The sequence below is a fragment of the Eurypyga helias genome, unplaced genomic scaffold (assembly GCF_000690775.1).
Source record: "Eurypyga helias isolate BGI_N326 unplaced genomic scaffold, ASM69077v1 scaffold5716, whole genome shotgun sequence".
In the NCBI taxonomy this organism is placed as follows: Eukaryota; Metazoa; Chordata; class Aves; order Eurypygiformes; family Eurypygidae; genus Eurypyga; species Eurypyga helias.
The window spans coordinates 35,397-48,563 of record NW_010257187.1 but is presented as its reverse complement, the minus strand read 5'-3'; the positions used below and the strand labels follow the sequence as shown (position 1 = coordinate 48,563).

General features: G+C 39.3%; 1 protein-coding gene across 1 annotated transcript in view; it reads left to right on the top strand.

Moving 5' to 3' along the window:
• ZMYND11 (zinc finger, MYND-type containing 11) overlaps positions 1-13,167 on the top strand; it is a gene marked incomplete at its 3' end in the record, with an annotated part of 58,880 nt that overhangs the window by 10,324 nt on the left and 35,389 nt on the right. Inside the window, exon 2 of the mRNA XM_010153920.1 lies at positions 10,566-10,725. Within this exon, the coding sequence (XP_010152222.1) occupies positions 10,566-10,725 (160 nt within the window). The remainder of the gene's footprint in view (positions 1-10,565; positions 10,726-13,167) is intronic.

The following is a 13,167-nucleotide window of genomic DNA, read 5'->3' as shown; positions in this document are numbered from 1 at the left end:
CTTCACCAGACTGCCATGACTTCTCGAATATGATGGATAGAGGTTTTGCAACCCCATCCACCAGCTCTTTCAGGACCCATGTATATATTTCATCAGGATTTTTAGCACCCAGATTCACAAAAAAAAAAGAGAAGTGAGGAACTAAGCTAAACACTTGTATTTTGTAAGACCCTTAAGAAGAAATGACAGATTGTCATTGATTGCACAAGGAATGTTCACAATGGTGTATGTTCATTAACTACATGTGTCATAAAGCTTTAATCTTAATTTTGTCTGTGACTTCATCATGTTTTTCTGTTTTGGATATTAGGTAACTTTAATATTGCTGGTATTGGTCCATTTTTTGAGTTGCTTTTGGACATTTTTGAGTAAGGAGTGTTGAAACAGGGATGACAGGAATAAATTGTAAACTTTTCTTCAAAAAAAGCTATAAAGAACCTAGCTGCATTTTCTTTGAATGGTAGTAGAATTAAAATTTCTGAATTAGTAGATTTCCTTAAAGTGTCATTTTGAGTTTATGATGCATATTAATTACTTCTTATTCACATCAAGCTCTGTCCTTGATAGAATTTCTTCAATTTGTGTAACGATTCTATTTAAACACATTAATTAAACTGATTGAAGGAATACAGAAAAAGAAACCCAGATATATTAAGCAGTGGTGTTTGTGATTTGTTAGGGATAATTTTTCCTTCAGCTTGGTACTGAGCCACTGTCCCGCCATGTGATAAAGAACCTGATGAATTGCTGGGTGTGCTTCTCAGTGCTGGCTGTGGAAAGACTAGAATTCAGTGCCTAGTACAGCAAACACTTTGCCATGGGACTGGCTGAGATTCATCCACCCTTGCCACCTTTTTGTCTGCTTTATGTGGAATGGAAAGGATGCTCTAGCTAGCTGTGCAACTGTGATGCCTGTAGGGGTTTAGCATAAAAGGCTGTTTTGTGGAGGACTAGAGCTTGAGGTGAGCCTCAAGTTTTTTGTTACTTGCTTTGATTAGGAATATTAATGGACACACATGTAGTTCCTACAGTTCATTCTGCAAAGAATAAATAGGTGCTCACATGAATTTTGCTTGATCAGTTTTTCTCATCTAATAATTCTTCTCTTAACAATGATCTTATGTGGTTGTTAGCAAGGCAGTTTTCTCTTCATCTCAAATGCCAGTGTCCGTCATTGATTCAGTAGGTGAAGTCATCTTTGGGTTGAGCATGAATACGACTGGTAAATAAAATGATTCAGAGTAACAGCACAAACACAGGGTTATTAACAACAGACATACTCGTTGTTTGATGATTTCTAATGAGTGCCAACTCATTTGAACTCTCCTTACTGTGTGTTACTGTAAAAATGTGATTATTCAATGTTTAATACTTTTCATAGATAATAGATGCAAACTAAGAACTCCAGTGTAAATATTGAGAAGGAAAGTGGTGGAAGTGTAACTGACTTGAAAATTACCATCCACATTTTCATTTTAATGAATAATCTCATGTACTTCATACTTCTATTAATATTTGTATTGAAGTTGTGTAAGTTTGCACAGAAAAATACATAACAGGCTATCTTTATTTCTAATAACTAAAAGCAAACCAATTTACTTTTTATGTCACAACGAGTATTGATTTTTGCTTGAATGATAACATCTTCATAATCTTTGAAAGTGAAACTTCTACATTATGTGGAATTTCTTTGTTGTAAATAAATGTGACTTTCTATTAGAAGTAAAAGATAAAACTGAGCGTGACAAGGCCATTTAACAGGTTGTTATCTGGCCTGAAGTGCTCATCTAGACTTTCTCTGTAATCAGTGGAGAGCAAATGATCTCCAAAGCACTACTCATACCATCTATTTTAGGCTGCGGTCTCATATTCCCATTCATATAAACAATATCATCACCAAAAGCAACAGCCCTGCCCTGATGGCTTTTCCAGCCGTTGTGCTGTTCCCTGGCTGGTAATTAGGTGACCATTAGTGTGACAGTGTGATGATTCTGAAACTCAGCCAAGCTAAAACTAATCTGACCAAGAAAAGAAAAGGAAAAAAATATTTTTTTTTTTTGTTACTATTAACCCAGATGAGTATGGAAATGAAATTAGATAGAAAACTGAAAAACTGAATCATGAAAGCACTCAAATGTGCATTTTTTGATGCATGTTTGAGTTGAGACGCTTAATATGAGCTGACTAAACTTTTCATTTGCAAGGTATTAGCCAGGATGTTACATTCTGAGTCATGTATTTCTTGTTTGTCTCTTCCGTACATCCACAGAAAAGCGCGGGATGGAACAGGGGCTCTGGGCATACACCGGCAGATTTACATATGGAATGCCACCAAACGATTAGCGCTCCTCTCTGCCAGTAGTGCTCAGTGCACATACGTGCACATTGCCAGCAGGATCACATACAGTTTTTAGGTTTGAAAAATGGGAGTAGAGCCCTTTTTTAGCTAACTTTCTCCTTAAGAAGGTGGAGGTCGTTTTGAATAGGAGATTTTTGTAGATAAGAATGGAACAGCTCAGTACCTTAATTACTTGCTTTTCATTGACATATTGGTGGGTTACACAGTCTTAAGTGTATAGTGAAGTTGTATGAGTGAGAATTTGAAGTACTGAAAAAAGGAATTACCCGAGTTAAAATTACCATGATTTTGGCAGAAATGACCCTGGTGATGAACATTATAGGAAACTGCATGGTGCCTGGGGTATCGAAAGCGCACACAAGTTTACTTCTTAGCTTTGTTTTAGCAGCAGTGGAAGAAACATCAGGCAAATCCGAGTTTCACTGAACTGCTGGATCTCCCCGTTTCATTACCAAGTTTATGTGTTCTGTTTGTTTTATAAAAACGCCACACAAAATTAGATGCTGTGTTCATGCAAATGCTGTATTTCTAGTCTATGAAGGAGAGATGGAACACATTTGAAAAACATTTCCTACTTTGTGTGTGTGTCTCCAAAATGAGTGTTGCAAATACGGATGTTAAGGGGAGGAGAAAATTCATCATTTCTCTGTAATGTAGCTTCTCTGTGTCCCGCACTTGGAGTTTGGACTGCAGAAGATGTAGATCATAGAATCAGTGTTTCATTGCACGGGCAGCAGCTCCGTCAATGCCTGTGTGGTCTATGCAGCGTGCTGTTGGTGTGTAGAGTGCAGTGGAAATCCTATGCAGCCTGTTACATACATGTATCTCTCTTTGTAAAGTGTAGATACAGAGGAAGAATGTTATGTTTTGGTTGTCTTTATCTTAGTGAATTTAATCCAGAATCAGAATCACAGAATGGTTTGGGTTGGAAGGGACCTTAAAGATCATCTAGTTCCACCCCCCCTGCCATGGGCAGGGACACCTTCCACTAGACCAGGTTGCTCAAAGCCTCATCCAGCCTGGCCTTGAACACTTCCAGGGGCGGGGCCTCCACAACATCTCTGGGCAACCTGTTCCAGTGCCTCACCACCCTCTCTGTGAAGAATTTCTTCCTGATATCTAATCTAGACCTCCCTGATTTCAATTTATACCCATTACCCCTTGTCGTATCACTACCGGCTCTTGTAAAAAGTCCTCTCCCAGTACCCTTGTAGGCCCCCTTCAGATACTGGAATCAAAACTTCAGAAACTATAAACACAGCAAGAAGCATCTTAGAAAACAAAAGCATGCTGCTGTGACGTCCCCACTGTAAATGGCTCTACTTCCTTTGTCTGTATTGTCTTTGGCTCTCAGACCAGATCGCAGTTTCTGGCAAGCAGGGAATATATATTTCAAATATATTGCTTTGAAATACAAGTGCCCATAATGTTTAGCCTGTGTTTTGTGGAATTTGATGGGAACCACAATGCTACCTCTGGTGCAAGCAGGCAGCCTATACTTCAGAGTTGAGACCTTGAGATGCAAATGTGAGCACAAATCTTCACCTGGCTTTCCACCAGGACAGCTAGCAGATTCCTGAGATTTGAGCCTGGGTATTTTAAGTTCTTATGCTATGTAGCTCTATTTAAAAAACAACAAAAACCACAGACATCTCTTCCATTTTTACTTTCAGTATGACCAAGTGACCTATTCTTTGCAAATTAAGAAAAAAGTCTTAAAAGAAATGCATGCGCCTTCTATAAAACTGCTGTCTTACCATAATCTAAAGCAAAAGGCATCATTTCTCACCAGAGGTAGGAACACAGTATAAAACTCTGAATAGATTTTTGGCTGCTTTCTTTCCATTTTATGTATTATTCCTTAAGGTCTGTCTCTGAATCTAGGACATTTTTATATACCTGTAGGTAATATTTAAAATTAACGGCAGTCTTTCAGTTGAGTTTAATGGGATGTGCTGTATTTTATCAGATCTCAGTTGTGAGATGGGCTGTGCGTACAAGGCAATCGTAAGACCTCTGTTTCTGCCTGGATGAGCTGCTCAGCAGATAGTCTGCTGCTGCCAGCAGACTGCTCCTTGCCGTCGTGCTGTGGAGGGTGGAGGCATCCAGCACAGCCAGAGATAATTGATCACACCAAGATTACAGTATTTGCCACTAAAATTAGCATCTACCGACACTTGTCACACTGTCGTATTTTATGTAAGACAGTTATTTCCTATATGCATTTTACTTCAGTCTTTTACAGAGATGCTTGCAGCAGCATCTTTTCAGTATTTTCCTTTTGATGAGTTCAGGTGGCTGAAAAAGGACTTTCTTGTGAGTCCAGAAAACTGAGATTATGGTTTTTTTAATACCTGTGTCAACTTCCCACCTTAAGTAGCAACCATGCTTCCTTGCTTCCTTGGCCAGCTTTGTTTTTCGGGCCACAGCACAGCCGCATGCATGTAAAGCGTTTGCTGCATGTCATTACTGCACAGTTGCCTTCAAGACATCTCCTTGGGGGCAGTGTTTGCTATTTATGCGCATTATTTTGTGGCCATATATATCACGCAGTTTGGGACAGGATATGGCTTCGTGTTGTGTCTTGCACAGCACCAAGCAAAAGAGTTGTGAGCTGTGTGACAGCTGTAGGCAAAAAGTTCACCATCTGATCCCCGGCAAGTGCCAGCTACTTCTGTATCTGTTTTGCTCCCATGGTAATAGCTATAGAGTCTGCTTCCTCCCCACCCCTGGGATCAAAACAAGCCTTTTTCTCGAGTTTTAAGGTATGTTGTGAAGCACATGCATTAGATACAGGTTTTGAATAGAAAGACATGCTGAACACTGGCTACTTTGAGAAAAAAGTTTTGAAGTTTGAGGTGTGAACTGCTCATGTGCTGGCAGACGTGCTTCTATAATGTCTCCTGTGTATTGGGCAGGCAAGTGCTTTAGAGATGGATTAGGATACTCCGTGGTCAGGTTTTGTTCAGCACAGGAAGGTCTCAAGATCGAGCTGTCACTTAGTCGTAGCGTGAGTTATAGGAGCTCCTGCACTTTGTTGCTGTAAAGGATAGAGTGGCTGGAAGGGCACATACTCGGTTTCCCTGCATATCATTCCTCCCCCATCATTGCACCCTGGCTCAGGTGGGTGTGCAGCAGATGGCTGGGTGGCTCCTGGATGCCATGAGGCTTGTGAGAACTGCTCGAGTCCTTACCTCCAGCTGTGGTGACCCCTTGGGTTGTCCCTGTGGTGTCTGAGAGGAGGTCAAGGTTTGAGGATGGGTAACATGAATAAGGTATATAAACAGAGGAATATGTTGATGTTTTATTGTTGCTACAGCTGAAAAGACCTGACTAGTGTTATGCCAAATAGGTTTAAAATTGCTTCACATTTTTCTGATGGGTACCTTGTGTACTAAACACAGATGAGCACACACACACGCATGCAATCTACAAATCTATTAATGATTATCCTTTACCATTTTCCTCTAATTTTTTTCCTCTGCTGTCAGACAACTGTGCACATATATTATCTATGTGCACGTGTGCATTGGCCTGATTCTGTTGGTAGTATCTTGTTTTCTGAAGGTCAGGACAGGAGTGCTGCGTCCAGCTCTGAAGCCCCCAACATAAGAAGGATATAAACCGGTTGGAGCGAGTCCAGAGGAGGCCACAAAGATGCTCAGAGGGCTGGAGCACCTCTGCTGTGGGGACAGGCTGAGAGAGTTGGGCTTGTTCAGTCTGGAGAAGAGAAGGTTCCGAGGAGACCTTATAGCACCTTCCAGTACCTGAAGGGGCTACAAGGAAGCTGGGGGAGACTTTTTACAAGGGCCTGTAGTGACAGGACAAGGGGTAACAGGTTTAAATTGAAAGTGGGGAGCTTTAGATTCGATATCAGGAAGAAGTTCTTCACAGAGAGGGTGGTGAGGCACTGGAACAGGTTGCCCAGAGAAACTGTGGATGCCCCATCCCTGGAAGTGTTCAAGGCCAGGCTGGATGAGGCTTTGAGCAACCTGGTCTAGTGGAAGGTGTCTCTGCCCATGGCAGGGGGGGTGGAACTAGATGATCTTGAAGGTCCCTTCCAACCCAAATGATTCTGTGATTCTATGATTTACATATGCACTTGATGGTGTGACAATGCTGAGGTTTGTTCAGCCATGGTGATAAAAAACCTACATGCTAAAGATTCTTATCCTGTGCTTTCCAAGTGGTGTTGCAATAAAACGTGCTTTAGTAGGCTCTTAGAAGTTGGCTACAAAAACCTGTAATTTTGCTAGGTTTTTTAGATTCTTCTGTGTTCATGTCAATGAGGTTTACTCTGACAGTTTGTAAATGGAGAAAACACCGACCTATAAATGCTCTTAATATTGAGCAGCAGTTCAGTTGCTTCTGTGTCCTGCAGACAGGCAGCCTCATTTGGTGAGATTTGGAATTTAACATGGAGATTATCAGGCCAAACCTCCTTTTTTCATGAGACAGAACCTCATTTTATACAGTAGGGATTAGCGCAGTTAAATTGTATTTTGCAATGGTTGTTTTAGCCTCAGACCTGGTTAGGGCTAGTTGCTGATTTAGGGGATTTTACTCTGTCTCCATGCTTTATTCTCACCCACCTGAAAGCGTATTCGCTTTACTTCTCGTGGCTGGCTACATAATGGCAGTATAGGGATTGTATTACACTTCCCAATCTGTCGACATGGAGACTGGGCAAGAGCATAACAAACCAGTATTGCTTCAACTCCCTGTCTCCAAGGTAAGGCTAATCAGCTTTCATTGGAAACAGCAATCAGGGATTGCTTTATCGCTCTCACTTGTTTTTTAACTTCTTGGTGCCAGATGCTTCAGTGCATGCAGTGCCTGGAAGAGACTCGCACTGCCTGGTGTCACTTCTGCACAAAGACATTTCAATATTGTTTTTCCCCGATCCAGTAATGAGTCTGATGTGGTAGTTAGAACTCCAAACATCATGCTTTCTGTCTCTAGGCTGGAGTTCAACTTATTTGATGTTTCCAACGTCTTTCACATGTTGTGACAGTTTTTCACATTTCATTATTAAAGAACTTTAACTATCTTTTCAGGTTCAAATCCTGTGCCTTAATAGCTTCTTAGTTTAGCTGCCATCCTTCTGGCTCAAAAAAAAAAAAAAAAAAGAAGTATGATTTCAACCAGACCCTGCCACTGTTCTTTTATAATCTTTGTGACTATCAAGCCACATGCACTTCACAGGTTTTGATATAAGTAAAAATCCAGGGGGAGGGGGCACTTTTCTAACAGCGGTTCTAATCTTTGACATAAAAACATCCTCTCTGCATGCGTGTACTTTCCTATGAAAGCTGATAGCATTTCACATTAAAAATGAAAACAGCCCTTGTGGATCTACAGGTCCACTGTGGATTAATAAATATATTTATATAAAAACCCACTGTGGATTTATTACTCCCAATTTAAAGCTGGAGAAAATGAGAAGATTGTTTAGTTGGTGGCAATACTTTCACTCTAGTTGAGAACACAGTCAGATTTGAGAAATGGGGGATTCCGAGCTTTGTGCTCCTTGTCACTAGGGCACACCCTGCCAGTTGAAATAGGCAGCTTAAACCTCTTAGCTGATTAGAGCTGGTTTAAGGTTTTTTGGTTTGTGTTGTGTATCTGTTCTGTTCAGAGATGTGAGCGAGAAATAATCACAACAGGTGTAGCTTGCATTCGGGGGTTTTGTTGGACTGCAGTTCTCCAACGATGGATGATGCAATGCAAAATACATGGTTTCTTCAGCAGTATGCTCTGAAGATTCTGGCACTGGATTAACAGTCGATTTCTGTTCTCAGACCTGTGGTTTTTTTTAAATCACTTCCATGCTCAGTGCCCAATCTGTTCCATCAGTAAAATGGGAAGAATGACAGTACCTGTGCTTTGTATTTGGAGACCTATTAAAGACTTGAAGAAATTACAGAAGACATGGGTGCTGTCGCTCTGATGGGAGGTTGTTAGTCCAGAGTTAAAATGGAAATCTGCTGAAAAAAACAGTTAAGTCAGCAAATGTTGACTAAGATAATTTGCACTTTAAAAAATTAGTGAAGTGTGCATATGTGCACGCACATGAAATACGTGTGCCATTAGTATAGAAACAATTGAGTAGTTTTCCCTATTTCAGGCAGTTTTAAAGTTTCAGCACTTTATGTCTCAGCATACTAATGGTGTGTTCACTTCACTCTGTTTGAAAGTGAAGTAATAGATTTGAGCCTCTGCCTGTCCTGGAATTTGGAGAACTTTGAAAACTTATTCGTAGTGTTTAATACCACTTGAACAGGTTCTCATGGTGAGTTTCGGTTTCTACAGAAGCAGAGAGGGATTGGGTTGGGCAGATGAGCATCCATCCAGTGTGATACAGAACTGAACTGATGTGCCTGTTTTCTGAGTCATTGCATGGCCCTGCTCCTTTTTGCCAGCCAGCATAAGATTCACATGAATTAGCTTGGATCACAAACTTGCCCAGAATTTAGTTCTTTCTCTATTAATGTAATTTATTATTACTTACATTTATGCAGTGGTAGTATGCACAAACCAACCAGACCTGGACCCTGTTGCAACAGACATTGTAAAATACAGTAAATGGCAGATAGCAGCATCTTCTTTGAAGAGTTTTTACCCTTACCCCCAACCTCGCCCCCAAGACCAAACATGCTGCATTTATGCAAATGCCTCTGATACCAGACTGAAATTTATAAATGTCCTGTGTTGCTCTGATTATTGTATAATGTAGTACACAAACATGTACTTCTGTTCAATCAGAAATTCACTATATGATTGTATGAATTTAGTTTCGTTTACAGCAAAAGAAAAATATTAGATTAGGGTAAACCAGTATGCAAAAACTTAAGAGAGAATGCAGGATTGGAAAAGGTCTTTATTCATCCAAAACAATAAGAAGTTTGAAAGTCCCCTCTCTTCAAAGAGAAGGGTTGATTGGAAGGTTGACCACACAGGTCTTCATCCCTTATTCTTTATAACTTCTAAGGCATTAAAAGTTCCTGTCAGCCATGTTATTTAAAATAATCTGAACTGATGTAACTTCTTTTTTTTTCGTGTAATGCTAATGCTTTAAAATAAATTTTCCTCAAGTTTGCTCCTCATATTAAATAATTGGATTTTTTGTGAAGATATTTATGACAACAGTCAAGAAAGAATCATGGTTGCTGGAATTCAGTGTCAGGCATGAAATAGGATACTGTAGCTGTCACCTTTGTCTTAAAGCAGGGAAATGACCGGTTTTTCTCTTGGGAGAGAGGTAAATACAGAGTACTTGAAGAAGCCAAAAAAGGGAGAGAAATTCAGTTAGCCTGGTAACTGTTAGAGAGTTATAACTAGAAAAATATGTCCACAAACAGGTATTTCCAATTGGTTCCAAGTCAATTCACTTAACTGCGGATTGCATATGACTGCAGCTCTCTTCACTTCTTCATGTGCAGTGGCTCATAATATTCTTGGAATTCTGCTAAAAAAAAAAATCTCAGATGTAGTGATCTTGAAACAGGAAGGTTGTCCTTTTTTGAGGGAAGATCATTTTATGTTGTTTACCCTAAGTTAATATTTGTTGTTGGTCTAGAAGTAAATTATACTGGGTAAAGGTCAACATTACACAACTGAATATCATGTATATACACAGTTTAGGATATATATGTTGTGTTCTCACCAGCGCAGTTCATTGTGGTTATCTCAAGAAGAGGAGAAAAGCCGCCCAGTACTGTAACTCTGCCTGTGGGGTTTTCATGTGATGCATGAATTTCACATTTTTCTAAATGTGTTGTACTCATGAGCATGATACTGATTCAGTGGTACTTCTCCTGACTCGCTCTGTAGTATGTCTGCTATAGGAAGTATTACGGAAATGCACGTTTCAGTTCATTTAAAGAAATCTCTCCAGGGCCACTAATGGATGTGGAAGTTTAGCAGAGACAAGCCCAAGCAGTGTGCCTGTTAGTTTTGGGATGTGATTTTATTTTTTTTTTTAAGATTACTGTGCTACTACTTGCCCAAGTGTGTACATGGTAACTTCAGGGGGAAGAAAAGATGATTTGGAGTAAAGGGGGAAATTGTATAAATTTTGAGGGTTTAAAGCAACCTGACACTTAGACTGTGTATTACTTTAAATCATTTGCAAAAGAGTGTTTTTTTGCTGATGCATATTATAGTTTAACACTAACACTTAAAGGCCTTTGTGCTTTGTGTGCAGGTATATGTCTCGAGTCCATGGTATGCATCCAAAAGAAACCACACGTCAGCTGAGTTTAGCAGTCAAGGATGGTCTTATTGTTGAAACCCTGACGGTGGGGTGTAAAGGGTCAAAAGCTGGTATTGAACAAGAAGGATATTGGTTGCCAGGAGATGAGATTGTGAGTATAAAATCTTTGAGAAAATAAATCACGATTTCTGATATCTTAGCATGAAACTTGTTTGATTTTCCATTTAAAGTTTAAAGTTTTTCCATTTGAACAGATGCTGTGTCGGTGCTTGTGAACGGGGAAGTAATGCACTCTTAACCTTTTCTATTCCATAGAAAACTCTTAACCTTTTCTATTCCATAGAAGCTCTTTCTTCTTGAATTCTGAGTTTTTTGCTATGAAACACTGGCAAGTCTTTTGCTCAGTCATGTCTCACTTTTACATAGTGTTCTCATCTACAGCTGTACAGGAAGGCAGTAAATATTATTGGTATTACTTGAAATCCTCAGACGTCCTCAAATTCCAAAGAAAGTATCTTTAAAAAAAAACACAAGAATTTTTTATTAATCTCAGTTTAATCTAAATCTGAGCAAGGAAGAACTCCTTTTTAAAAGTGCAACAAGAAGTTGTACATTTATATACAAACACACATGAAAACATATGTTTTACGGGTATATACCAGGGCACTCGGTTTGGAAGGATTTTCTTAGCAAATCAGTTACAGGCATCCAGACATTGTTCCACTGGATGTGTAAAATAATATTTAGAGTTAAACAGATTGAAAATTATGTGAAGGGAAGAAAAGCATGTTTTTTCTATCCCTCCAAAGCTGAGGTTGAATGCACTCGCAAAGTTAACTGAGAATAGTCCCATACAGCAGGAAAACACTTGCGCAATTGCTTTGCCTTGTTCAGAAGCCTGGTCTCTGTATTTACAAGACCACATTTTTGTAATTAAGAAAAAGACTTTGGCAAAGCTTTAAAATACTTAAACTATGAACTGTTGCTTTGGAATATAAATTGCATTAAATGCTGGTAAAATGGACAGCATTGTCCAGGACATAGATAATAATTTACATTTTGAGGAAAACCAGAAAAACTCTACAGGAAAATAAATTCTAAACCCCATGGAAATACTCACAGCATTATTGCAGCCATCAATAAGATCCTGAAACAACAGGTTATTTTTAAAGTGAGAGAAATAATAAGTGGAAACAGGCAGTATCCATAATAGAAAACATTATGATTAAAATTATCCCAGTTATACTAATTTAAAGTATTGAAATAGGTATTTAGTGTACATTATATCACTGTTGAGATTCTCATTCTAATTTCATTAGAAACTGTTAAGGGAGCCTTTAAAGGGCATGTAGCTGTGTTTTAACTGTTCTCCCGGGGAGTGAGCATTTCAGAATTCCAGCTTAGCTCTTTTAGGTGTTTCTTTTGTCAGTTTTATCTGTTTAGAGGTGATACTAACTGTGTAGACTCAACATGACATAAAGTCTGAGATCTGTAGTTATCTGAACTATTCAGTATGTTTGTTTCCTCTGATGCCAAGAGGGGGGAAAAAAGAATAAAAAGAATCAAAATGGCTCACAACAGCCATTTCTTAAACAATCCTTCAAAAAATGTTCCTGCTACTTATTAGCAACATTTTTCTAACAAAGCTTGCAAGACAACCAGCATATAAATTCCCTGTGAGTCTTTAGAATTACATAATTATTTTACCTCAGAATTAAGAGCTTGACTGGACTGAAGATGCTGCTGAAGTCACATTATGAATAGCCCTTTGGTTAGAAGTATTGACTGTATTTTCAGCATGACAGCTAGTCACTGATGCCTTGTACTGTGCCCATATGACTGGTGGCCATCTCGGTTGTTCAGAACACCAATGTGCACTTGACTTAACAGTTCTGTGCGAAAATAGGAATCAGCTTCTGATCCAGGCCATGTTTCAGCAGTACCCAGCCTCCAGCTTCTTAATCCTAATACTGAATCCAAATGCTGCAGACACATGACTTGGTATAAAGTCATTCTCTTTGTTCTTTTATTCAAAAAAATTGTAATGAATAACAAAGTGTCATTGTCATCACTTGACATCAGATCAAGTATTTTCCATTCTCCAACAATTGGTGCAAAACCATGAAGTTTGGTATGTTCTCTACATTGGACACACTGGATAGTTTTACAGATGCTTTGTCTGCTCTTGATCAAGATGTAGTTTGTCGTTCCTTGTAACTCAGTACTGCTCAGATCTGGTACAAATGACTGTTGAACCATGAGCTCAAGTTACATTTCAGTGAGGACAAACACAGAACTCTTTTCAGAGATCCCCTTTTAGGAGATAGAACTCTATGAAAGAGGGCTGTTAATGTTGGAACAGGGATTTTCAGGCTCATCAAACTTTAGCACTTACAGACAGGCCCTTGACCCAATTGTCAAACTCAGTTTGAGTGGTACTGCAGGAACTTGGAAAGCTCATAATGTGCGAAAGAAAGATTTGAGAACTGATCCACCACCTGTTGGCAACAGTACCAAAATGCCCTTGGATTTTAGCTTATTTTCTGGCACCACAGTGGTAGTCAGAAAGGATCAGCTGTGTCACGGAGTTAGC